Below are 27,894 nucleotides of genomic sequence, written 5' to 3'. Positions count from 1 at the left end.
AAAGATTTCGTGTCACAAGTCTCTTAATGTTATGTATGCTTTAGAAGTCCAAATTCGTGCTCGCTTTCTTTGGCTCAAGTCCTTCTGCTCTGGATTTTCTGAGAGAAATTAAAATATGGGAGAAAAATAGACCAGCAGTTTTATGTCCACATGTCTGTTCTTCTGGGTTGTCTTCTAAATACGTATTCCTGTTGAGTTCTCATGCAAAATTCAAACTGAGACAAACTGATTTAATTCCTGTATGCCTACATTTTCCTGGGCTGAAGACTAAACAGTGAAACAGCAGAGTCTGGAAGAAAAATTCATAAAACTTTCTTTTTGTACTTCAATTTTGAAGAATAACACTATTTCCTCAATAATTGTAACCTGACATATTAAATATGGACTAATTTTCTCTTGAGAAATAAGATATATAATTGAAATATAATCGTATAAATTCAGACATCATTTTTCTGATTGGTGGTAGTAGTTTTATTGAAAGGCAAGTATCGTAGATACAACAAATTCAATGTTGACAACAGGACTTAAAATAAGCAGAAACTCAGATTGGCCATTTACTAACCTTACCCACTGCTTAAGTGACTTTTTTTTTTTTTAAAGATTTTTTATTTATTTATTTGACAGAGAGAGATCACAAGTAGGCAGAGAGAGAGAGAGAGAGAGAGAGAGAGAGAGAGAGAGGAGGAAGCAGGCTCCCTGCTGAGCAGAGAGCCCGATGCGGGACTCGATCCCAGGACCCTGAGATCATGACCTGAGCCGAAGGCAGTGGCTTTACCCACTGAGCCACCCAGGCGCCCCTGCTTAAGTGACTTTTAAATTTTTTTAAAAGATTTTATTTATTTATTTGAGAGAGAGAGAAAGAGCACGAGCCAGGCGGGGGTAGAGAGGGAGAGGGAGACATGGTTCTCCACATGGGGCTCAATCTCAGGATCCTGGGATTTGACCTGAGTCGAAGGTAGAGGCTTAATCCACTGAGCCACCCAGGTGCCCCTTAAAGTGAGTTTCTTCATAATGTATGTGTATAATTAAACAAATACAAATGGGTAGCTGTTAGGAGTGTTTTTATTTTAACTTCCTTATTTTGCAGAATTTCAAATGTGATATAACTAGAGTGACTAGTATAAGAAACCCCTGTGTACCTACTACACAGCACAGTGATTTTGTTCAGCCTGTATCCTCTCTGAGACCAGATGATTTTGAAGCAGTTATCAGATCATTTCATTTGAAAATATTTCAGTTCATATCTCAAATGATAAGAAAGACTCCTTTTAAAAACATAACCTCAATTCACTGGCACAGGTGAAAAAAAATACGAAACACATTTCTTTAATATCATCAAGTCTTTGTTCAGATTTCCCTGATTGTCTCACAAATGCCTTTTGAAAACAGTTCAGTTTGTTGAAGGTCAAGAGGAGTTCATCTATTGCAATTAGGTGATGTCTCTTTTAAAAACAAAATCTTTTCTGAGATATTAACATACCATAAAATTCACCCCTGTAAAGTGTACAGTTCATTGGTTTTTGTGTATTTACAGAATGTATTCACAATCTGAATTTAGAACACTTTCATTACCCTGCAACAAACCACCTACTTATTAGCAATTATTCCCCATTCCTGCTCGCCCCACCTCCCAGCACTACATAATGACTAAACTACTTTTTCTCTCTAAAGATTTGCCTATTTTAGGCATTTCCTATAAATGAAATAATATAATGTGTGGTCTTTTTTTGTGTCTGACTTCTTTGACTTAGCATAATACTTTTAAGGTTTATTTTATCCAGGTTGTACTATGTACTAGAGCTGGATTGCTTTTTTATGGCTGAATAATTTCCGTTGTATAGATATATACTACGTTTTATTTATTCATCAGTTGATGGCACTTGATTTGTGTTGTTTCTCCTTTTTGGCTATTAGGAATAATGCTGCTTGGGGGTGCCTGGGTGGCTTAGTCACAGTGGCTGCCTTTGGCTCAGGTCATGATCCCAGGTCCTGGGATTGAGCCCCACATCAGGCTTCCTCCTCAGTGGGGCATCTGGTTCTCCCTCTGTTCCTGGCCCCACTCTCATCCTCTCTCTCACTCTCTCTCAAATAAATAAAAAATCTTTAAAAAAAGAATAATGCTGCTCTGAATATACGCATGCACATTTTTGTACGGACGTATGTTTTAATTTCTCTTAAATGTATACCTAGGAGGGGAATTGCTGGGTCACATGGTAACTCTGTGTTCAGTCATTTGAGGATCCGACTGTTTTGCATGGCGGCGGCATCGTTTAACATTGCCACCAGCAGCTTATGAAGGTTCCGGTTACTGCACATCCTCACCGGCTCCTACTGTCTTTTGCTTATAGCCATCCTAGTGATGCCAGATGGACAGAGTCCCCAAGAGGGAGGGCCTCAGTCCCCTCGGCATGAGCGTTCTTGGCTTTGTGTGAGAAAGAATTTAAGAGCAAGCTGTTCAGAAAAAGAAACAAAAATTTATGGAGTTTGGAAGTGAGAAGGGAACTACTTCACAGATAAAATAGTGGTCTCTTCTCCCAGGTGAGGAAGAGGACCGTCCTTTGCCTCTAAGAAAGAGTTTTCTAAGTTTTAAAAATTAGCTAACTATATAGGAAGGGGCTTACTCCTAACTTTGGGTTTATCCTTTACATTGGGTGCGTAGTTTCTCCCTTGTCTTAGGGTTGTGAAATTACCTACAGGGAGCAATTTTAAGAATGTCGGACCTTTGTGGCTTTTACTGCTGGAGGGAGTGGGGTCTTGTGGTCTTCCATGGTTGGCTCTTGGGACTCTGTCTGCTACCTGCTCACTTTTAGGTTAAGGGTCAGTCTCAAACCTGAATGGCTTTACTTTGGTCAACTTGTCTTCTGAGTCTCCCTTCCCTCCTACCTCACTAGTGAGTGTGAAGTAGTATCGTTTGGGGTTATGATTAGCTTTTCCCAGATGAAAAATGAAATTGAACATCCTTTCATGTTCTTATTGTATATCTTCTTTGGAGAAATATCTATTCAAATCCTTTGCCATTTTAAATAAATACTGAATGTAAGAGTTCCTTATGTACAGACATAACTTGGGGAGATTGAAGATTTGGTTCCAGATGACAGCAATAAAGTAGATATTGCAATAAAGAATGTCAAATATTTTGATTTCCCAGTGCATATAAAAATTATATTTACACTATGTTGTAATCTGTTAAGTGTGCAATTGTATTATATGTAAAAAAACCACTGTGTGTGCATATATGTGTGTGTGTGTGTGTGTGTATTTTTTTTTAAGATTTATCTGTTTACCTATTCGACAGACAGAGATCACAAGCAGGCAGAGAGGCAGGCAGAGAGAGAGGGGGAAGCAGGCTCCCTGCTGAGCAGAAGGCCCAATGTGGGGCTTGATCCCAGGACCCCGGGATCATGACCTGAGTTGAAGGCAGGGGCTTTAACCCACTGAGCCACCCAGGCGCCCTAGCACTGTATATATTTTAGTTAAAAAATAATTTATTGCTAAAGTATGCTAAACATCATGTGAGCTTTCAGTAAGTTGTAATCCCTAATCATAGATCACTGTAATAAATAAAATAATAATGAAAAAGTTTGAAATATTGCAGGAATGACCAGAATGTGTTACAGAGCCATGAAGTGAGCAAATGATTTCAGAAAAATGGTACCAATAGACTTGCTCAACACAAGGATGCCACAGACCTTCAATTTGTTAAAAAAAAAAATGCAATATGTGCCAAGTGCAGTAAGGTGAAGCATAATAAAATGACATATACCTGTATTCTAGATACATGTTCTTAGCACATATTGAATTTGTAAATATTTTGTCTCAATTGGTGGCTTGTTTTTTTCAATTTTCCTAATAGTATCTTTTGGAGCACGTAAGTTTTTAGTTTTGATGGTGTATAGATTATGTTTTTTTGTTGTTGACTGTGCTTTTGGTGCCATAATAACAGATCATTGCCTAATCCAAGGTCATGAAAATTTATGTCTTTATTTTCCTCTAAGAAGGTATATATATTACAGTTTTATCTCTTATATTTGGGTCTTTTATCCATTTTGAGTTAATTTTTGTGTATGGTATCAGGTAGGTGTTCAAATTGCTTCTTTCACATGTAGATCTCCAGTTGTCCCAGTACCATTTTTTTTTGGGGGGGGGGGGAGAAGATTCTGTGATTTAATTGTTTTAGCATCCCTGTCAAAATTCAGTTTACTGTGAATGTTAGGGCTTATTTCTGGATGTTAATTTTTTCCCACTGATTTTCACTGTCTAGTCTAATGCCAATACCACACCGTCTTGGGTAATGTAGTAGGTTTTGAAGTTAGGAAGTGGGAGTTCTCCAGCTTTGTTTTTGTCAGCGCTAATTGTTTTGATTTCAATTTTTAGGGATTGTGGTTTTTGAAATTTAGTTTTATACATATATAAAATATTTTCACAATTCTGAATTTGAGTCTGTAAAACAATTTACTAAACAATTTACAAAGTCTAGCTTCTATTTCTATTTCTCTCCCATCTACCCTTTTCTTCCCTGCCCCCCTTTTTATGGTTTATCTCTTTTTAAAAGTAAAAGCAAATTTTTCGGTGTGTGAATATGTTTATGTGTGTGTATATTCTTATCTCCCATCTTCCATGAGATAAATGGAAGCATACTGTTTCCACTTCTCTCCACTTGCTTGTTCCGATTAACATTATGTCCTGGTGATTACTCCATATTGCATGGAGAGATGTTTCCCATTTGCTTTTATGGTTGTGTACTGCTAGATTGTGTGACATGCATTTATTTAGCTAATCTGCTTTTGGGATTCTTTTTAGTCTTTTGCTCTTAGGCATATTTTTGTTGTGAATAGCCCTCTACCTGTCTTTTCATATTTTTGTCAGTGTATCTTTGGATAATATGATTTTGCTAAACACTACAAGACACGCCTTCTGTGGGGTTTGTGCCGGGCTGTCATTTCAGCAGCATTATAGAAGATGCCCATTTTCCCACAATCTTACTGTCACTATGTATTCACTGACTTTTGCATTTTTCTCCCACTTGACTTTTGCATTTTTCTCCCACAAGAAATCATGTCTTTGCATGGTTCTATTTTATGGATCTTTTATGAAGAAGGTTGAGGTGTTTTTTTTTTTCCAATATGATTAAGAGTCAGTTGGGCATCTGGCTGGCTTAGGTGATAACAGCATGTGACTCTTGATCTTGGGGTCGTGAGTTCGAGCCTCATGTTGGGGATAGATTACTTAAAAAAATGGGGTGTGTGTGTGTGTGGTTGAATCTATTTCTGTGAACTGTCATAGCTCTACCTGTTTTTGTATAGTGTTATTGGTCTTTATTTTTAAGATTTTTATCTATTCATTAGGTTAACATTTATCACTGATTTATCAATGCTATGTATAGCTGTTTTTTACTGGGCTAAGACACTCCTTGTAATAAAAAGTCTGAATCTACATTTTGATGTTTGATTGCTGACAACTTTTTAAAGCCTTATCTCTCCTTCTTTTGTCCCATATAAAGCTTCCCAGCAGGTCTGAAAATGGCTGGAGAGAACAAGGAAAGGAGGCTGGCTTGGGGTTTCTAGGTTGACTGGGATTAGGGCTGGGGGGAGGATTCCAGCTCGTTGATTCAACAGCTGTCAGCACCAGAGGAGGGAGCACTTGGCCTTTTTCATCAGCTTCCTTCTCTGGCAGGTGACAGCCAGGGCACAATTGAACTTGTTAGCTGTTGGCTTCTGGATGGGCCCTACCTAATCTCTTCCGGACACCATGGCATAACAGTCCCTCTTTACTGTCTGAAGGCCAGGCTGGGTCTGTGGCTTGGGTTTAGGCCTAGTGTGATTTGAAGAAAGGATATCAAGGGGGAAAAAGAAGAATGAGTTAAGGGGTGAATGTCTTTATAAAATAGCTGATAAATAGGCTCTTAAGACATTTCTGATAAATGTTTGACGAGGGGGCTGCACTGATGGCCGGTAGTCCTGTGACAGCATTATTTCTCAGGATGCTTTTCCGAGAAAGCTCATTGGTTAATAGGGCACTTTCCCTTTGATTCTTCATAATCTAGCAAAGGAAAATAGTTCTGCTTTAGGGTGCATTATAATACCTTGTTTTAAGTCCAGCTAGAAGACTTGTGATTGCCAGGGCAAGACTTTTGACTTAATTTTCGACCTTTTGAGGCTTTATATGACTGTTCTTCATGTTAGAATTGAGGCCTTTGAATTTTGAAATTGGTCTTAGAGCTGAAACCATAAAAATTTCAATCTCATTAAGGATTGGTCTAACATTTTAAGTGCAGTTGGGACTTGGAGTTATATAATATGTAAAGTGGAATGATTACCTGATTTCAGTTGATACTGGTAAAATTGTGATGGATAAAGAAAGTAGCAAGTGGTTCCTGGATAAATTTCTCAAAGAGCCACCAAGAGATCTTATATTTCACCTGACTCTTTACCACGATGTCTGTTTTGTCTTGTGTGATAAGATGAATGGTGTCAATTTTCTTTTTGCTCTGTTTTCTGCCATGATCGTATATTACTTTATCACCCTTTCATTAAAAGTGCTTGACAGATTTTTACTTTAATAATTTTAAAATTTGTCTTCTGAATTTTGAATAAACTTTTGCAGATCTTTGGAAAAATCGAGAAGGAATTTATATGTATAATAAGTATTATGATATTGTTTCTTTTGCCCGATTGTAGTTTATATATTCTTTTAAAAGCTGTTCATAACACTGAAAAAATAAAATAAAGTTAAAAAAAATAAAAGCTGTTCACATGTTGTTTTTAGCCATATGATTTATAGTTGCTTTGATGAATAAATATTACATTTATTGTTATATGGTAGGGATTCTGAATGAAAAAAATGACAACTCATTTACATATAAATTTTAAAAGCTGCTCTAGATAAATAATTAATGATTTATTTATACAGTGGCTCTCTTGGCAGGTTCTGTGGCCAAGAACTTCTTCACCAAATCAAAGCTTTCCATTCCAGAACTCTCCTACATATGGTAAGTATAATTAATGCCATATTAGTATCATAGTGTCATTACATACCCATACCTTAGCTCCTACTTTTGCATTTTAAAAGTCTTATCCTTTGAATTTTTTTTTTTTTAAGATTTGTGTATTTATTTTGAGAGCACAAGCAAGGGGGAGGGCAGATGGAGAGGGAAAGAATGTCAAGCAGACTCCTTGCCGGGTGTGGAGCCCGACTTGGGGCTTGATCTCATGACTCTGAGATCATAATCTGGACTGAAATCAAGAGTCAGACACTTAATTGACTGTGTCAGCCGGGGGCCCGTTGAATTTTTTTTTGACAGATAAAAGAGTGAATAGAACTTAAGATTTTTGCTGCTGTGAAGATTAAATAAGTTATTATATGAAAAGCACAATGTTGAGTGTCTGGTGCACTGTAACTGTTAGCTGTTACTTAATTAATTTTCCAATTATTATTGTCCTCTAGATCCCTTTCCTGTCTAAACAATTGTGTGAGCATATGAGCATTCCCATCTTGTGAATTTTATTTTCAGATATTTCTACTTGATATGATGCAAGTTACCAGAGGATCTTGAAAATCTCTTCTTTAAAATATTTTATGAGGCCAGGTGAACAGAAGGTTCACAAATGTTTTGGAATTAAGTCAAATTTGACTATTCTAGCAGCCTCTGAGCTTCGTAAATTTGGCTGGTGTTTATCAGCTGGGCCCTAGTTCTGACTTGCAGCTGTGGTGTGCACTGTACCTCGCCGCCGTGCTGGCTGCAGCCCGGGTTCCAGAAGGCCTGTCCCGAGCCAGTCCAGATGGCTGATTTGCGTTTAGGAGAACGCTCAGTGCCTCTGTTAACTCCCGGCTGTGTGTGGGCCCTTCTTCCTCAAGCCTGGGTGGGAGATGCTGCTGCTATAAATACATAATTAAAACCCTGGAATATTTGTGTAAGATTTTTTTTGCACGAGGATTTACAAAAATTGTGGTAGAATTTAAAATTGCTTGTCATGTTTTGTGCATTTTATTGGAAAACTTTTCTGGTAACACTTGCACATGCCAGTGTATCTGAGATTTCTGAGCTGGGTTTAGGTTCTTCAGCAATATAGTCTAGCATAATTTTTTTTTTTTTTAACAACAAGCCTTACATTAGATTTTAAAGCTAGGGGGAAAAATAGACTATTGTTTTGAAAAGAAGACAGTCTCTTTTGGCCGAATTCCCAGTCTTAATGTTATTGGCATGAGGCTTCCTATTTTTTGTTGAGACATATCTGTGGAAGGTGAATGGTATTCTCTCCAGTCAGTGCTTGAAACTGTTCCCTGACTCTTTACCCTGCGGACCTGCTCCTTCAGGGCTGGCGCGTTCTAAATATTGGCAGGAGAAGGATGTGAATGGTCCAGAGGAAAGTTAGGGAGCTTACCTTCTCTATTTCTTCTCTGATGTAGAGATACCTTTCCAGCAGTTTTATGTCCCATCTCTTTACTTGTCCCAGCACAAGTATATTGTCTCTGTACACCTAAGACACTGGTTGAGCTTATGGTGTCTTACTTTGGCAAATAGGTTTCTTTTGTGCTGAGTAAATAGGTCTGTGCCTTTCAGTGGGAAACACTGACTGAAGCAAAGATAAGCCTTTTCAAGACTGTTTCTTCCTTTCTGTCTTACTGGTTCCAGCCTTCCCAAGTTGCTGGTTTTATCTGAAAACATAATTCAACCAGTATTTATTGAACTCACTTGTATTTTCCCAGAAGAGAATTAATTCTCAGGCAAATTTTGTTTTGTTTTGTATTTTTAATAGACTTTAATTTTTAGAGCAGTTAGGTTCACAGCCAAACTGAGCAGAAGGTAGAGAGATTTCCCATATATCCCCAGCCCCACACAGGTGATCATCCCACGATTAAATAGTAGATACAGGTTAAATATCAATATGGTATTATCAAGCAAATTTTTGATACAACATTTATGTGACTTGAAAAGCTCAAGGTTCTTCCTAAAAGCTGAAAAATGAAGTGCTCGTTTCTGAGCTCAGTTAACGGTATAATGGCTGGGACACCTGTAGAAAGGTTGAGGCCCACCCTTCCACTGACCATTGTGAGTGCCAGATCTGGAGCTCTTCGCACCACTATGCATTTACTGAATGACTGTCAGCTAATGAATTCTGAGCCTTATTTTCCTTTTTGTGCTGTAGTTTCTTGTCTTTTGTACTCAGTGTTATAAAACAGACCTGCCAGAGAACCTGAAGTGTGTCAAGTTTTGTTTATAAAGTGCTGCTGGTATTGGTGCTGTTGATCAGCATTCGTCTTGCAGGTGCCCCCTGAGATTTCATAGGAGTGTGGAGACTTTGCAGGGCCACCACCAGAGAGCCTGGGAGTTGTATTTGCATATTTTTTAAAAAAGAGATTGATTGATTGATTGATTTATGGTGGGGTGGGGGGTGGAGAGAGAGAGAGAGACGTGTGCGCGCCGATGCAAGTCGGGTGGGGGAGGGCAGGACCTGAGCCGAAATTAAGAGTCAGATGCTTAATGGACTGCGCCACCCAGGTGCCCCATGTTTGCATATTTGAGGCTGAGTAACTTTTCCTCTAAGCCCTGTGTTATGTGCTTGTGACATGTTATAATTAGGGAACTTAGTGATGCTGACTGTGATGGAGCCCTGACCCTGCCTGAGTTCTGTGCCGCGTTTCATCTCATCGTGGCTCGGAAAAACGGCTACCCACTGCCCGAGGGCCTGCCTCCGACTCTTCAGCCAGAGTACCTGCAAGCAGGTAAGGCGTCCTCAAAGTCCTAAACGTTTGACATTTTCCATCCAGGTCTTATAAGAACTTTTTGTGCCTTAAGGTGGTATCCGGGCACTTTGTGGAGTCTTTTGCGTCTAAAGTCCTTTAAGTGCTATTAGATTGTCACATCTTATGATATAAGAATTCGGAATGGTGTGGTTAAGTGTGAGTCATTTGTTACTCCCATTCTATTATTCTCTGGATGAATTTGAGCCAGTCACTACCTTTTCATTAAAATTGTGCAGTAGGCAAGTACCGAACCTCCTAGCTGATATAAAATGAAGAAGATGATCTTCCTGTAGAGTCAAGTGCTGACTTGGCATCTTTAGGTATGTCCTAATGTTCCCAAGTGGCCTGGGGCAGTGGAATGGAAGAAGTTAAAAAACTACATGCCAGGAAATGTGCAAAGCACTGTGATCTTAATGTACTCTTGATAAATGTCTACATCTCTATACATCTATGTAACTTCAATCAGATAGAGATATGGAACATTCAGCACACCACAAGGTTGGACTGGAACTCTTTGTCTTTCTCCTTAATAGAGCTATTACCCCAAACCCTTTCAATAAGAAGAGTCATGGTGAGTCTAACATTTGTATCAGTTCTTTTGGAACACTGGAAAATTAAATATCTCTTGCCCTTTTCAAAGGCAGTGGGCATGGATATGATTTCTGTTACTCAGGGAAGTATAGCTTCCATTGTGAAGGTTCCAGAAACAGCTCATGCTATCAGTAAGCTTTCTCACATATTAGGGAAGGCCTCTTAAAAACATGAGACGTCTAGCCATGGATGATTATGGCAAGGAGAAGCATTATGTCTAAAGAAATTGTGAATAGTCTACACATTTTATGTTTAGATCTGAAAAAGGCCCTAGTTTTTCATGTCTTGTCGCCTCATAACAACACAAGATTCAAAGTGGCCAGTGACTTATCTAAGTCAGTCTTGGGGTCTCTGACTCTTAAATAAAAAGTCTTTCATTTTCTGTATTTGGTAGTGGGGGAGCCAAAGCTCAACCAAAGGGAGGAGACCAAGTGTGTGGCCTGTGCCACTGGCAGGTAAACATGTTGGGGAAGAGTGACCCATTTTTGGATCTATCCCCAAATGCCTCCATAAAATGTATGCAGGGGAAGGTTCAGGCAGTAGAGTCTACTACTCATTTCAGAGGCTTAGACTTTGGTCATAGCAGCTGCTTTCTGCCAGCCTGCTACCCTTCCTTCCAGGCCGGGAGAGACCCTCAGGGGTCCTCAAGAACCAGTTTGCAGTTGGGTAGCATGACAAACAGCTCTATTTCCACTTTGGTGTCTATCTCACCATCTTTTTTTCTCATATTTCCCCCTCTCTGTTCCTCCTGGATTGAGGCAAAGAAGAGCTAACCTTCTTGGGGCTAGCTTGGTAAGGGTGTTGCTTTCATAACCAAGTCAGTATTAGGTCATCCAGGAGCCCCTTTTCCTGTGAGCAAGACCACATGAGGCTTTGTCTCTCTCTCTCTCTCTCTCTCTCTCTCTCATGAGGATGGACAGCTGACCAAGAGGGCCAAGGTCTGCTCCAAGGCTAGTTATATTTAATACTGTCACTGTTTCTTACTGTGAGCCCTGGGTTCATGGGTTGTTTCAAAAGCCACTGATAAAATTTTTTAAAAAAATATTTTATTTATTTATTTTGACAGAGAGAGATCACAAGTAGGCAGAGAGGCAGCCAGAGAGAGAGGAGGAAGCAGGCTCTCAGAGAGCCAGACGTGGGGCCTGATCCTGAGTTGAAGGCAGAGGCTTTAACCCACTGAGCCACTCAGGTGCCCCAAAAGCCACTGATAAAAATTTTAAGAAATCTGTAAGCCCTATGCAAAAATTATGTTAACAGAAGACAAGTAGCCTCTTTTGATTCCTTCACTGCTGCAAATGGCTGCTTTTGCCTTGGTTATGCAGTTGCGGGGCGGGGGTGGTGGTCTGTGAAACACAGTGCCAGTCAAGAGGCAGCTTTCTTTCAGTTGGAGTGAAGCCCCTTGTTTGTTCCTGATCATTTGTGGAGGCTGTCAGCATGCATTTATACAGAAACAACTGAAGAATCCATCGTGTACCCTTTAATTAAACAAAAACTGCACACCATTTCCAGAGCTTATGGGATTAATTTTAAATAATAATTATATGGTTCTAATAAAAACCATGAGAGACCTCATAAAACCCCATCAAACTCAGTGATGGTATATTTTAGGCAAACCCTAAGGGTTTAACAGTTAACTCTTTTTTAAAAAAGATTTTTGTTTATTTATTTGACAGAGAGCTGTATATAGAGAGAGCACAAGTAGGCAGAGAGGCAGGCAGAGGGAGAGGGAGAAGCAGGCTCTCTGCTGAGCAGGGAACCTGATGCAGAATTGATCCCAGGACACTGGGATCATGATCTGAGCCGAAGGCAGCTGCTTAACCCCCTGAGCCACTCAGGTGCCCCAACAGTTACCTTTTTATGCTTTATCACTCATGTTTATTTTTGCATATAGCTCAAGAAAATGACCAGAACTGTCTAAGTTTTCTCTGTGCTTTTAGACTTTGCATATATGTGTGATTCTGTTCATTTTGGGGGTTCATTTCTAAAAATATTTATTTATTTATTTATTTGACAGACAGAGATCACAAGTAGGCAGAGAGGCAGGCAGAGAGAGAGAGAGAGAGAGAGAGAGAGAGAGAGAAGCACGCTCCCCGCTGAGGAGAGAGCCCGATGCGGGGCTCGATCCCAGGACTCTGGGATCACGACGGGAGCCAAAGGCAGAGGCTTTAACCCTCTGAGCCACCCAGGCACCCCTTGGGGGTTCATTTTTATGGTATCCCACTTTGCTTTTTAAAAAACATAACTTCCTTATAGCCATTTTGGAAAACAGTGTGGCGGTTCCTCAAAAAGTTAAAAATAGGGCTACCGTATGACGCAACAATTGTATTACTGGGTATTTACCTCAAAGATGCAGATGTATAAGAGGGGGCACATGTACCCCAATGTTCATAGCTCAATGGCCACAATAGCCAAACGGTGGAAAGAGCTGAGATGCCCTTCAACAGACAAATGGATAAAAAAGATGCAGTTCATGTACAAAATGGAATATTACTGAGTCATCAGAAAGGATGAATACCCAGCATTTGCATCGACATGGATAGAACTTGAGGGGATTATGCTCAGTGAAGTAAGTCAAGCAGAGAAAGTCAATTATATGGTTTCACTTACATGTGGAACATGAGAAATAGTTTGGAGGACATTAAGAGAAGGAAGGGAAAAATGAAGGGGAGGCGGAATCAGAGGGGGAGAGGAGCCATGAGAGACTATGGACTGTGGGAAACAAGCCGAAGGTTTCAGAGGGGAGCGGGTGGGAGATGGGTGAGGCCGGTGATGGGTATTGAGGAGGGCACGGACTGCACGGAGCACTGGGGGTTGTATGCAAACAATGACTCATGGAACACTGCATCAGAAACTAATGATGTACTGTATTGTGACTAACATAACATAAAAAAAAATAAAAGCTTAGCTTCTTGTTGCAACTTTTTTTCTCATCTACGTTCAGTCTTAAAAAAAAAAATCTAACCTGGTTTTCAATAAGATTGGTGAAGGGTATAAATTCGGTTGATACCTTCATGCATTTATAATTATACAAGCTTGTTTTCAATAAAATAATGAAACAAATTATTGTATCTGATTTTTTCCCTAATAGTGGAAATTAAAGGACACAGTTGGAAGGAAAAGTTGGATTATTTGGTAGCTTACCCATGGTCCTTTGATATTTTCCTGTCTAGGTGACTGGGTAGATAGATTATGGTATAGATTTTTATTGTCAAATTTTTAAAAAAAATAGTTGTGTGAGCACCGTGTTACTCTCACGGGTCAGAATGCTGTATAGAAGAGCATTCCGACTGTTATGGAACTTGCTGGCAGTGAGAGAATTGCTGTTCAGTAAACTCAGTGTACTGGTAACCGGAGGCAGTGATAGGTGCCGTGAAGGAAAAGCGCAGCTGCGGCAGGAGAGCGCATGACCTTGGGGAAGACTTCCTTAAATACTTGCCGGGAGATGTGAAGGCTGAGCTAAGGGCTATGTCAGTGAAGAAGGGGGAAGGGTGGGTAGGCTCCGGGCAGAGGGGGCAGCAGGTATGCTGCGGAGGGCCCCAGAGGGGGCTTGGAACACGGGAGGCATGGAAAGTGCAGGCCACAGCGGCTGGGGTGCTAGGAGCCAGAGCTGGAGGGGCTGGGGATGAGGCTGAGGAGGAAGGTACGGAACAAGTCATGGGCACTGACGTCGTTTTAAGCAGGGAGGTGTCCCAATCCGAGTTGCTGTTGGCTGCTGATTGCTGAGGCTGGTGCTGATTGGAGAGCAGGTTTGGAGGAGCAAGGGTGTACTCGAAGACCAGGTTATGGCAGCAGTCCAGTTAGATCCACAGGGGGCTGGCACTAGGGAGGTGACAGTGGAGTTGGAGACACGGGGACAGGCTAGAGAGAAATTTAGCCATTAATGATGGCGTTTGTAGGTTTGGAAAGTGTGAGCTTTGTCTGTAGCAAGACCCTCTCCTGATAAAGCTTAAGTCATGCAATTCTAGTCAAATCACTGATTGGTAAACTAGAAGCAAAAACCTTATCTTGGTTAAACCTGCTGGTGTGGTCGGATTGTGGAGTGGTACTTGGAAAGGTGTTTTACTGAGTTTTCACTAAGGAAATGAGACTGCATGGTATAGTCAGAAAAATCACCAGGGCCGGTGCTTTGCCCTACTCGATGTTGTTACAGGATCGCAGGGTTCTCGTCTCACAGAGTCAAACAATGACGCTCTCAGACACAAAGGGTTGAAGTGAAGTGAAAGTTTCTGAAGTGAAGGTGAGAGCAGAAAGGAAAGAAAAAGCTCTCTGCGGGGAGAGAGGTCCCCAATGGGTTGCCACTAGGGGGTTTTAGGTCGGTCTTTTATTGAAAACTTGACCAGGGAGCTTGTGGCCTTGAGATTCTTGGGCTGTCTTGGTCTGAGCAGGGACAACAGAAAACACCCTTAATGACTGACTTCTATGGGGTTTGGTCCATTTCTGCAATCACACTGTAGCTGCCAGAGACAAATACTCCCTCACATCCGGGACCAGGTGGCCTGGTCTCCTGCCTCATCTCTTGTTCACTCTTTCAGAGCCTAGTCATGGGCCCCCTGTCCCTCCCCGCCTGTACCTTAACCCTCTCCTTACTCAGTATCACTGAAGTTCAGACCAAAGTAAGCAAATGAACAGTTGAAGATGCTTGTACTCAACTGCGTGTTGTAGCTGTTAGGCAGGGGCTGGTACTTTACTGCAGAGGGCAGGTGGCATTTCAGACTCTGGTGGGGGTGGGAGGGTGAGAAAGGATTAAAAATAATGCCAATCCCTACTCGCTTTGGCAGCACATATACAAAATTGGAATGACACAGAGAAGATGAGCTTGGCCCCTGTGCAAGGATGACGTGCAAATTCATGAGGTGTTCCATATTTTTTTAAAAAATGCCAATCCATTTTTAACATTTGATCAAAAAATTGTTTAAACATGGCATTAAAATTTTGATTTTGTAATAGTTGGTCTTGATAAATTTGTAGCTTCTGGTTATTGTCAACCTTGGGATATTGGCCAATTTCCTGGTTATTGAGACATTTCTTTCTTACTTTGTGACAAGGAGGTGAAATAGAATCTGCTTCTCAGAAATGGTGTGGTGAGTATTAGTTTACCAAGTAGCATAATGCACTCAGCTACCCAGCTAACAGCAGCTTCTGTCACTGTTCTATGTTAGAAGAAACCCAAAATGTGATTCTTCTTTCCTTGTAAATCAGCAAGAACTTGTACTCTTATTTTTGTTATTTCTGCTGACCAAAAGAATTTTATAAAGTTTTCTTGGTCACCTGTCATTTAAGATCATGTCTGTTTCCAATAGTAATAGCTAAAATGAAGTATTTCCTTAGTTAATGTTTGTAGCATTAAAACTATCACCAGTTACTGCCATTTAAGAATTATGCTAGTAGCATAGTTAAAATATAAAATATTGTGATAGTGAAGGTTACTACTCTGTTACAATGTAAATGCTGACAGTTCAAGTCCCAAGTCTTGCATTTACCATCTATATGACCTTGAGTAGGTTGCTTAACTTCCCTGCTTCAAGGTTTCATCACATGTAAAATGGGGATGATAGAAATAATAGGTTGTATATGAGAAGAACTTAAAATACTACCTCAGCCTAATTACTGCCATAAGTAGTGTGTAGTGTATTGGTGCTAGCAGGTTTTGTTGTTATATTTCCTAAGCACAGAAGAGCTGATAGGAAACAAGGCCTGCTGTGAATATAGTATATATTCTTATGTACTCTTCTTTCTTCTTAGCCTTTCCTAAGCCCAAGAGGGAGTGTACACTATTTGATTCTTATTCTGAGTCAATGCCTGCGAACCAACAACCCCGTGACTTGAATCGGATGGAGGTAAAAGATCTTCATATGTTAATAAATAAGAAAGTGTGTGGAATTAAAATCCATTAGCCTGTGTTCTTTGCAAACTCTAGAAAATCCACTTTTATAGCATTTCTCTTCATGTTGAGTACTTAGGTTGAGGCTCAGCCTTTCAAATCTAGACATCAGATATATCTATTACTTTTTTCCCTTTTCTTCCTAGAACTAGATTTAGAGAAATGGGCAAAGTAGTATCTTGACCTTCTAGGGGTGAAAGGTAGGTGTAGACAAAGTAAGCCAGAAAAATGCTAGGCGAATTGTTTACTTTAACAAAGCTTTAATTTTGAAGTAAGTGTAGGAAAGTATTTTTAGTAGCTGAGTCTGAACTAGGTCTAATGGACCCGGAATAGTTTTAAGAGGAAGTTTGAGAACTATGTAAGAGAATCCCAGAATACAGTCAAAGTTGCCTTCTTCCTTGGGGTTTTTAGTGTTGGGACCAAACAAAGACTGATTTGGATTATTCCTAAGAGAAATCTGTGAATTCCTACAGTGTTGGGCCATTGATGTAAGGGTCTAGCCATATGCCTAGTGGTCATTAGGTGTGCACTAATGAATAGGAGTCATTATGGTTATTCTTAATATCAGCACGCTCTTCATCATCATCATCACTGTTATGGTTGCTATGATGACACTTTATGATATCTGCTGTTCCCATCCTTAAAAAAAAGTCTGGAAATGTGTAATAAACAGAGGATTGTTCATAGGTTGCTGTTATAGTCCTCTGACCCTGGTTAAAACTGTTGCAAGATGATGGAAGTCAGATGCAGGATACGGGTCATTTCTTTTACTTCTTGCAACTGGGTGTAATTATTATTTTTTTTTCCATGGGGCTCTCATGCATATAGTCTGTGTGGCAGTGACATCCTCTGTGAAGGAATCAGCCTGCTTCTGCAGTGTTCCCTCTGGTAACACCTCTCTTGGTCTCTCTCCTACTCTCTCTTTGAGTCAGAGCCTCTCTTTCTTTTCATGAGTAGCTTTCTACTGTCAGTAAGTAGGTATAAAGTGACATTAGGAAGAGTGATAGATGTGCATCTGAAGAGTTTTAGGTCTTTAAATTTCTTTCTCTCTCTCTCTCTTTCTTTCTTTCTTTTTTTTTTTTTTTTTGAAGAACGTGTGTGACAGAGAAGCAGATAACAATAATTAGCCACTTTTTCTGAACCTCTGTGTACTCTGGGGCTGCTGGCAGTGTCTGGAGACTTATGGAGTTACCCTGTTTTTTGTTTGCTTGCTTGCTTGCTAGGGGTCCCCTTGCTTATGTAAAATTATGAGGCTGTTAGATGATTTATTTTAAAATGTTATAAATTCTTATTCTTTCTCGGCAAGTGTTAGGTTTCAACTTGCCACGGTATCAGGTGGTCTTTGCCCTTCCAACAGAAACAAATACTGGCCGTGTTTTAGAGAAATTAATTACTGGCTTGTGTTGCTTTCCCTTATGTAGTCATTTATCATCTGTCTAAAAGGAAGGGAGCAGATCTACAGTCAGTTGTGAAGTCTGTAAATGGCGATGCTTTTAAACACACACTCATGCTCTGATGTCCTTGATGACATTATAGATACTCACCTTTATGGATGTGATGTGCAGTCAGTTTTGTGTTAGATACATTTGTATACTTTAAACTGGCTCTTTTGGTGGGGGTTGGTGGTGGTTAAAAGTCTTTGTTTTGCCCTGTCCAAACAAGACAGCAAAACAACAACAATAACTCTTTCTCCACAAAAATGTTACATTCTGGGTTGGGGTGCTTCTAGATAATCATACATTAATGTACAGAATTCAAGGACGAAGTATTGAGGTCAGTTGATGCTTTGGCCATTCAAGAAGTATAGGTCAAATTTTAGCAGCTAATGATTAAATATTTCATTTTCTTCTATTTTATTCATTGTTCTTTCTTTTTATTTTTTTAAAAAAGATTTTATTTATTTATTTGACAGAGAGAGATGACAAGCAGGCAGAGAGGCAGGCAGAGAGAAAGGAGGAAGCAGGGTCCCTGCCGAGCGAGAGCCTGATGTGGGGCTCGATCCCAGAACCCTGAGATCATGACCTGAGCCGAAGGCAGTGGCTTAACCCACTGAGCCACCCAGGCGCCCTTATTCATTGTTCTTTCTACCAATCTTTTAATTTCTCGTGAATGCATGCATGGGATTTAAATAGATCTTGATACTAGTCCTGTGAAGAATGACTCCATGAAGGTGTTTGTGCTGTGAATGAGGCCGTAGCTGATTCAGGTCACGAGAGCTTTGCTCAGCAGTACAGATCAGATCTCTAGACAGCAGGGCTATAACCATGTACTTGTTTCCTTCAAGAATTAAAGATAATGATTTCAGGTAAAGTCCTCTTTAGCAGTGCTTCTTACATTACTAGATTTCTTTCTTTTGGAAACAGCTTTACTAAAATATAGTTCACATACTATACTCATGTAATGTATACGATCCAATGGTTTTTAGCATATTAACAGAATTGTGCAACCATCACTATAGTCTTGTTTTAGAACATTTTTCATCACTCCAGAAAAGAAAGCCTGTACTCATTAGCACTCATTGACTATACCCCCTTCCCTCCAGCCTCTGCTGATCAGTAATCTATTTTCTGTTTCCAAATTTGCCTATTGTGGACATTTCCTACAGAATCATACAATATATAGGTTTTTTTTTCCTTTGGTGACTGCTTTCTTTCATTTAGTATAATGTTTGATTTTTAAAAAAAATTTATTTGAGAGAGAGAGAGAGAGAGAGAGAGCGCGCGCACGCACACACACACACACACAGGTGAAGGTTCCTATTCCCTGAATAGGGAACCTCATGTGGGGCTTGATCCAGATGAGCTGAGCTGAAGGCAGATGCTTAACTGACTGAGCCACTCACTCAGGTGTCCCTAGTATAATGTTTCAGAGTTCATTCATGTTCTAGTATGTATTAGTGCGTCATTCCTTTTTATTGCTGAGTAGTATTCCATTTTGGGGGTCTGCCACTTTTGTTTGTCCGTTCTTCAGTTGATGGACATTTGGCTTGTTCCCACTTTGGGGTTGGGGAAAAACTGCTGCTACAAACAATAATGTAGCAGTTTTTGTGTGAAAATGTAATATTTTCAATTCTCTTAAGTGTTTACCTAGGAGTAGAATTGTGTGTCATATTGTAACTTGTGTTTAACTTTTAGAGGTACTACCAACCTGCTTTCCTAAGAACCTGCGGTATTTTTTTCCTCTGCCAGTAATGTATGAGGGGTCCAGTTGTTCCATATCCTTGTTAACACTTGTTATTGGGGCACCTGGGTGGCTCATCTGGTTAAGCAGCTGACTCTTGGTTTCAGCTCAGTCCATGATCTCCGGGTCCTGGGATCGAGCCCTGCATGCGGCTCTCTGCTCAGTGCAAGTCTGCTTGTCCCTCTCCCCCCACCCCCCGCTTTCTTTCGAAAATGAATAAATAAAATCCTTTAAAAAGCACTTGTTATAGTCTGTGTTTTTTATTTTAGCCATCCTAGTGAGAGTGAAGTGGTTGGTATCTCATTGTGGTTTTAATTTAAATTTCCTGATGACTACTGATGAGCATCTTTTCTTGTGCTTATTCACTATTTGTATATCTGCTTTGGTGAGATATCCAAATCCTTTGTCCTTTTATAAATTGAGTTATTATTGAGTTGTAAATGTTCTTTATATATTCTGAATATTAGTCCTTTATTCAATATATAATTTGCAAGTATTTTCTTTTTCCCTGTTTTAAAAATTTTTTAAAAATTTATTTGATGGAGGGATGCCTGGGTGGCTCAGTTGGTTGGACGACTGCCTTCGGCTCAGGTCATGATCCCGGAGTCCCGGGATCGAGTCCCGCATCGGGCTCCCAGCTCCATGGGGAGTCTGCTTCTCCCTCTGACCTTCTCCTTGCTCATGCTCTCTTTCACTGTCTTTCTCTCAAATAAATAAATAAGATCTTTAACAAAAAAAATAAAATTTATTTGCTGGAGAGAGAGTGCACAAGCAGGGAAGCAACAGAAGAAGAGGGAGAAGCAGACTCCCTGCTGATCAAGGACCCCCCCCCCCAACCCCAGTTGTGTGGCTTGATCCCAGGACTCTGGGATCGTGATGTGAGCTAATGAGAGGTGCCCAACCAACTGAGCCACTCAGGCGCCCCTCTTTTGTCTTTCTTGATAGTGGCCTCTGTAACACAAATATCTTTTATTTTAACGAGGTCCAGCTCATCTATTTTTTTCTTTTGTTGCTTGTGCGTTTGGTGTCGTATCTAAGAAACCGTTGTCTAACAGAATATCATGAAGATTTACTCCTGTGTGGTTTTTCTAAGAGTTGTATAGTTTTAGATCACATTTAGGTCTGTGATCCAGTTTTAGTAAATTATTGCGTATGTCCTGAGGAAGAGGTCCACCTTCATTCTTTTCTTTATGTCAAAGATTTATTTATCTTATTTTATTTTTTTAAAGATTTTATTTATTTGTCAGAGAGAGAGGGAGAGAGATTGAGCACAGGCAGACAGAATGGCAGGCAGAGGCAGAGGGAGAAGCAGGCTCCCTGCTGAGCAAGGAGCCCGATGTGGGCTATCCCAGGACGCTGGGATCATGACCTGAGCCGAAGGCAGCTGCTTAACCAACTGAGCCACCCAGGCATCCCAGATTTATTTATTTTAGAGAGAGAGAGAAAAAGAGAGTGGTGGGGAGGGGCAGAGGGAGAGAGAGAGAGTGAGTCTTAAGCAGACTCTATGTTGAGTGTGGAGCCTAATGGAGGGTTTGATCGCATAACCCTAAGATCATGAAATGAACTGAAACCAAGAGTAGGATGCTTAACAGATTGTGCCTCCCAGATGCCTCCACCTTCATCCTTTTGTATATGGATATCTAGTTATCTCAGAATCATTTATTGAAAAGACAGTTTTCCCCCATTGAATTGTCTTGCAACCTTTTTTGAAAATCAGTTGACTGTAAATATAAGGGCCTATTTATGGATTCTCAATTCTATTCCATTGATCTGTCATAATGCTAGTACCACCCTGTCTTGATGACTGTAACTTTGTAGTGAGTTATGAAATTGGGAAGTCTGAGTCCTTCAACTTGGTTTTTTGTTGTTCTTTTTAAAGAATATTTTCACTATTCTGGGTCCCTTGCATTTCTTTATGAAATTTAGGACAAGCTGTTCAAATTCTACAAAAAAGTGAGGAAGGAGTGCACTAAATCTGTAGATGTATTAGGGGAGTATTGCCATCTTAACAATATTGAGTCTTCTGACCCATGAACATGGGATGCCTTTCCATTTATTTAGGTTTAAAAAAAATTTCTTTCAAAGGTACTTTTTTTGGGGATGACTTTTTATTTAATTTTCTACTTCTAAATCATTTTCTTTTACTAGGGTTATAGTTTATAGTCCAGGTGGGAGAAACAAGTGACAGAAAGGCGCTGTTAAGATACATTTTCTTTTCTATTGGAGATAGTAGACTTTGAATAGGTAATTATATCTGAAGGCTTCATGGTAATCCCAAGAATCACCTGCCTGTGGACTGTTAAATCCTAGATCAGGTTACCACCAAGCAGTACTGAATTCCATTCCTTTGAAACAGTTGAAAAACAGAAGTATTGCTTATATCCCTGGGGTTGTTCAGATTGAGAGACAAACCAGTTAATTTTCTGGAGCACTAGATGGCTCCAGGATTTACCCTACTTCCTTTAAGATTTATTTGATTTTCTGAGTATGTTTAAAATTAAAAGACTATCAGAAGGCATATAGTGACAAGTCCTCCTCCCATCCTTTCTACCATCTACCCAGTCCCCTTCAATTTTTATGTATCTTTCCAGAATTTGTTTTTATATAGATATAGATAGATAGATAGATATTAATATATGTTATTCTTTTATCAGAGATCTTAGTGCATATTAGTTGAGATTTTATAAGCAATACAAATTTATAGTAAGTAGGGTTTTTAAAATATTTTAAAAAGATTTTTATTTATCCACTTGACAGATCACAAGTAGGCAGAGAGGCAGGCACAGAGAGAGGAGGAAGCAGGCTCCCTGCTGAGCAGAGAGCCCAATGAGGGGCTCCATCCCAGGACACTGGGATCATGGCCTGAGCCAAAGGCAGAGGCCTTAACCAACTGAGCCACCCAGGCGTCCCAGGTTTTAAATAGAATTTTAAACCGATCAATATGTGATCACTTGAGTATTCTTTCTTTTTAATATTAGCAAGGACTTCCCCTAATAGAGTTAGGAGAAAATTTTGTTCTGCTAATTTTTCTCATTCCTTGACAAGGAAGCTGTTTGAATCAGGGTTGAACACTCTCTGCATAACAGATTTTGGCAAATACCTACATTATGGGGCCACTTGTCAGAACCCCTCTCTGCTTGTGAAAAAGTATATAAAGTGCAAGTTTGTTTTTGGCAGACTGGGTAAATGTCACGCAATTCTCTGGCTGAATCCCACACCAGGTTCAGATTTAATGTGCATTCTTATACATATGCCTAAATCTGAATCGTCATTTTTTCCCTCTGTACATGTAAATTTTATTTTATTTTTTTTTAATTATAAAGTTTTTAAAGTATTCTCTACACCCAATATGGGACTTGAACTTGGGACCCTGAGATCACAAGTCATGCACTCTACTGACCGAGCCAGCCAGGTACCCCACATGTAGATTTTCAACACAAATTAACTTATACCTCACTAGGAATCTAAAAAAATAAAGTAGTATTGAATGTTAGAGTTTACTGGAGACAGAAATATTGGCAAGCTATGTAGTTTTGAAAGCATTTTCATCATACATGTAACTTAATTTATACTTCAACCTGTATAATTTATTTACTTTTCTTTTCCAAGAAGCTATCTATTAAAGACATGGCTGACTTTCCTGTCCCAGCCCAAGATGTGACTAGTGATGACAAACAAGGTATGAAAAGAATGGGTTTTCTTCCTTAAGGGACATTCTACCTGTGTTTCTTCATCTACTTCTCTTGGGATGGCTGGCTTCTGGAGCATAGAAGGGCAGTGCTCAGTACATTTGGATGGATTAAGTAGTTCAAATTGTCAGAAAACTGTAGGTTTTTTTAAAAAAAGATTTTATTTATTTATTTGATAGAGATCACAAGTAGGCAGAGAGGCAGGCAGTGAGAGAGGAGGAAGCAGCCTCCCCACAGAGCAGAGAGCCCTAAGGCACCCCAGAAAACTGTAGTTTCTAAAGTGGTAACAGGAGCTTCCAAAGCCTGCTAACTCATTGGCCCCTTACTCACTTCTGACCCTCAGACTACTCTGACACTTTACATTGGGATTTGGTTGTACTAATTAGGAAATGACTAGAAGCTGGAAGGATTGAGAGCTTAACATCTTGGGTTGACAGATGTGATCCCAGAACGTCAGTATAAATGCAGACTTGTGAATAGGTCTAATCCTTAAGGAAGTTATCTTCTAGAGAGAGTTTCTGTCCCTTGGATTTCTCTTGTGACTTTGTGGATGCAAGGCAATATCGAGGAGCCAGCAACCCTTTGTCTGTCTTACTGGGCGACGGGCGAGTGAGAAGCAGTACAGCACAGTTTTCCATGTTAGAGCTGCCATGAAGCACATAGATGAGTTGGCCAGGGAATGTTCAGAAGAACAGTGGAGGTCAAACCCCCACCCCCCAGCTCGCAACACCACTGCATATAATCCTTTATTATCTACCAGGTCCTTCTTCTTTCATTGTCTTACTCACTTCTCACAAAACTGGATGGAGGCTAATATGTTTTATCTCCTAAAACGCAGAGATGAGTAAACCGAAGTGCAGTCAGTATGTATCAATTGCTTAATAAAAAGAATGGAGATAAGAACAAAGATGTTCTAAGTCTCAAGCCAGTATTCTTTTTATTATTTGATACTGATTTACCACCCATGAATGAGAGGCTTATCTGAGGGGACTAAAAAGCACTGAAGCTATTTCGGGTTTTATTGTTGAGACTTGCCATTGTTGCTGCTTTGTACGGAAGTTAAACATGAAAAATAAGTTTTCCATTAGGAAACAATAATTGCTCTCTATTTAAATATTTGTTCGGGAGAGGCAGGCAGAACTAGACTTTTTTTTTGCAACAGTCTGTTCTCTCATCACTGTCTAAGCCTTGACTGCACTTTGGAATACCCTGGTGAGGTCTGAAAATACTGAAGGTTGCATCTCACTCCCAGAAAGATTCTTTTTTTTTTTTTTTAAGGCTTTTATTTATTTGAGAGATGGACAGTGACAGAGAGTAGGGAGGAGAGAGAGAAGCAGGCTTTCACTAAGCAGGGAGCCCGATGTGAGGCTCCATCCCAGGACTCCGTGATCATGACCCCAGCTGAAGGAGGATGCTTAACCACCTGAGCCCCCCTGGGCGCCCCTCCCAGAGAGATTCTGATGTCATTGGTCTGGGTGTCAGGAATGAAAGGGGGAAATTTCTTATATTTTCTGGAAATATTCCTCATAGCCACTAGAGGTGTTCTCTGTTGAAAGTTGGAAATACTGCTTTGTTCCTTGTGGGATGAGAACCTATTTCCATATGTTAGGGTGTTTTTATTGTTTTACTAAGTGCTATGCCAACCTCTAGAGGTTTAAAACACAATTTTCATAGGAATTCTTTGTTTTAATATAAGTGCCTCAGACATAAAATTTTACAGTTTTTTTTCTTTTTCTCCTTTTCTTTCTCTTGTTGTTTTAAGAACAAAACAAAGCACGTCTAGCTTTGAAAAGTACTGTGGATGAAGTCTTACCAAAGGATATGTCTGAGGATCCAGGTAGGAGAAAACCATTTTAATATGTTTTTATGTAATTATTTCTAATTAAAAAAACCCAGTAGTTTCAGTGAGTAGAAAATTGGTGGAAATGTAGGTTTCTCTCTAAATATTTGCCTTGTGTTTTATTCTAAGGTAACCTTTTGGTTGCTTTTTACCACTTCCCTCTTTTCAGGCTTGAGAAGAGGGTAGGTTTTATTTTGTTTTGTTTTTAAAGTTCTGAATTTAGGTTTCACTGATAGGATCATGCCGTTTGAAGTTGAGTCTCATTGTTACTTTTACTGTGAAACTGGGAAGGCTTGGAGTTTTCAGTGAGCCATTGTGGTTTGTGTGTAGAGTAGGGAGCTGATGGGTAGATCAACTGGAGGCCCACAGCTGAACTTTTCCATTTCCAAAGCAAAAATCTCAAATATTTTCATTAGACTTCACTACCAGGAAGGCAAGTAAATGTGCTTATACTTGGAGTGGATTCCAAGGGAAAAAGAAAAGTTGTGTTTGCCCATGTTCTTAGGGACTTGAAACTGCGTCTTTGAACTGTGGAGATGGCCAGGCCTGTGTCCTCAGCTCTCTTGATGGGAACCATCACTGAACCAAGCTGAACCTAGTTAAAAACAAAGGCTAGGGAGGGCATTACTCTTTGGAACTCCAGTTATGAGGATGTGAAAGAAGTTGCTACATTCTCTCATTGTTGTCTTTCATAATATTTAGTAAGTAAATCATGTTTGTTTTGGTTAGCTGGCTATCATCCCGGCCTTATTTGTTTAAAGTTGGAACAAAGGAATCAGCGTAACATTGAGTCTTATGCTATAGTACCGTATTTCCCAAACACTAAGTTCATTCAAGGTTTAAAAGAGAGAGAGATGGGTGGGGAAAGATAAAAGGAGGGGGGGGGAGAGAGAATGAGAGAGAGAACATGAATATGAATGAGACTATATGATTGATTTCAGTGATGAGGTTTAAGATTCTGTGTTTTTAGTCAGCCCCCCAGGCAATTCTGATGTGCAGCCTATTTTGGGAGCTCTGGCTCTAGGAGTTGATGTTAAGAAATAGAAAATCGAGATTGTAGATCAATCGTGACTCCAAAAGTGGTAGGAATTCTCAAGCCTCGTTTAGGTTTTTGAAACTGATTTGGGTTCCTTCATCATAGGGAGAAATGTTCAGTTTATGTGACGACAATGGAATGCTGGCCTGTTAGAGAATTAAACCTCAGGTTTGCTCTCTTTTCCCATTTCAGGAAAAATGCCTCAGGTGGGCTCTTTCCACCTCTAATTTCTGGAGCTAAACTGGATGCACCTTTGTTTTTGTAAACTTTTAACTGTATAGTAAAAGCTAGTTGAACTTGGAGAGTTAAATTGGTGCTTTCCCAACAGCCTTTTAGGCTAATAACTTCCTATTTTTTTCCTATGAGCATCATGTGTTCTCTGGAGCATGAGCGTCAGGTGTCATTTTTAAGATTCCTTCATTGACTGGGGCATGGAGTTGCCGGACAAAGGCTATCAGGGTGGGCCATGGTGCGTGATGTACATTTGAATTTGTTTTACATTCTGCCTGGGAACATGCTGTGTGGTTTCTGATTCATTTTTTCCACTGCTGCTCCTTTCTGGAGTAGATACGAGGGAATCCCTCATCTGAAAACCCATTTAAAACCCCCTTTCCTGGGGCAGGTTTGGGTTTCTAGTGTGAGACACTATAGAGTTTCAGGGTGGTGGTTTTTAACTCTGAATGTCTGTCCATGCCACATGGACATTTCACCTCAGTTGAGTGCTGCCTTTTAGGGAATTAAACTTTAAGCTTGCCTTTTAATCTTTTTTCAGTTTGTTGCAAAGTTGACCTTCCCAGGCTGTTCTAGGAAGTTGTCATTCTTCTCCCCTCTTCCCAGTTAAATGAGAAGCTGTGATCTCCCCGCTGGCTTCTGCCTGGATCCCAACACAACGTGCCCTGGACATTTTTGCAGATATTCACATGCCCCAGATGCCGAGTCTGACTTTCAGGGGCTTAGAGGCTGATGGGAGACTTAACTAGAAGAGTGTTCACTAGCTTCTCGTGATCCGAACGAAACCTGTGGGAACTTACCAATATCTGGCTGGAGTATATTTTTGCAGATGGCAGGAGAAGAATCACCCTGCCATGCTCTTCCGCAGTGGCTGGTAATAATGATGATGATAATGATAATAGTAGTGGTGATGAGGATGATGTGGTGGTAGAACCGTTGTCAGGGCATGGGGGTAATTCCTCGTCACGTATTTTTAAATATGCCTTATCCTTTTAATTGCTGCAAGTGTATATATTAGTGGAGCCTAATAGACTCCTTAGCTAACAGCGTATTCCAGCCTAATTCAACAGGGCACACTGTACATTGGTGATCTTTTTCTTGACGTCTCTAGGTCACGCTGAGGGGATTAGGCCTGTTGTTCCTCACACTGTAGTCGCCGGGCGCCGCTGGTGATTCTGTCGGCTCCCTCAGCTGCTGCCCCACGGTCTTCCAGGGTAGAGCAGTTTTCTCCTTCCATTACCTGCTCCCACCTGTGCCTCCTTTGCTGTCCTAATGGGAACTAAATTTAGAATCCAGGTTTCTCAAGGCAGAGGATCACAGGGGAAGGGAGTGAACAATGAAGCAAGAGGAAACCACAAGAGACAAAACCACAAGAGACCCTTAATCTCAGGAAACAAACTGAGGGTTGCCGGAGGGGAGAGGGTGGGAGGGATGGGGGTGCTGGGGGATGGACACTGGGGAGGGCGTGTGCTATGGTGAGCGCTGTGAATTGTGTAAGCCGATGATTCACAGACCTGCACCCCGAAACAAGTAATACATTATATGTTAACAAAAAAAAATGATGTATTATATGTCAGCTAATTGAACATAATAAAAAAAAGAACTATGAGAAATTTCTTAAAAAAAAAAAAAGAATCCAGGTTTCTTAGCTTGAAAAGTTAGGAGCACTCTCCAACACTAATATTTTGCAATTCTAAAATAC

General features: G+C 40.2%; 1 protein-coding gene across 9 annotated transcripts in view; it reads left to right on the top strand.

Annotated features, from left to right (window-relative positions):
* REPS2 (RALBP1 associated Eps domain containing 2) overlaps positions 1-27,894 on the top strand; it is a 232,071-nt gene that overhangs the window by 106,778 nt on the left and 97,399 nt on the right. For 5 of the 9 annotated variants that reach the window (XM_082718391.1, XM_082718387.1, XM_082718390.1 and 2 more), the window contains exons 7-11: positions 6,925-6,988; positions 9,581-9,723; positions 16,078-16,172; positions 23,006-23,075; positions 24,848-24,922. In XM_082718391.1, the coding sequence (XP_082574517.1) occupies positions 6,925-6,988; positions 9,581-9,723; positions 16,078-16,172; positions 23,006-23,075; positions 24,848-24,922 (447 nt within the window). The remainder of the gene's footprint in view (positions 1-6,924; positions 6,989-9,580; positions 9,724-16,077; positions 16,173-23,005; positions 23,076-24,847; positions 24,923-27,894) is intronic. The other 4 variants (XM_082718393.1, XM_082718389.1, XM_082718392.1 and 1 more) reach the window with 1 other exon arrangement.

This window comes from Mustela nivalis (genome assembly GCF_964662115.1).
Source record: "Mustela nivalis genome assembly, chromosome: X".
Lineage (NCBI taxonomy): Eukaryota > Metazoa > Chordata > Mammalia > Carnivora > Mustelidae > Mustela > Mustela nivalis.
The sequence above is the reverse complement of the archived record's forward strand: the minus strand, read 5'-3'. Positions and strand labels throughout refer to the sequence as shown.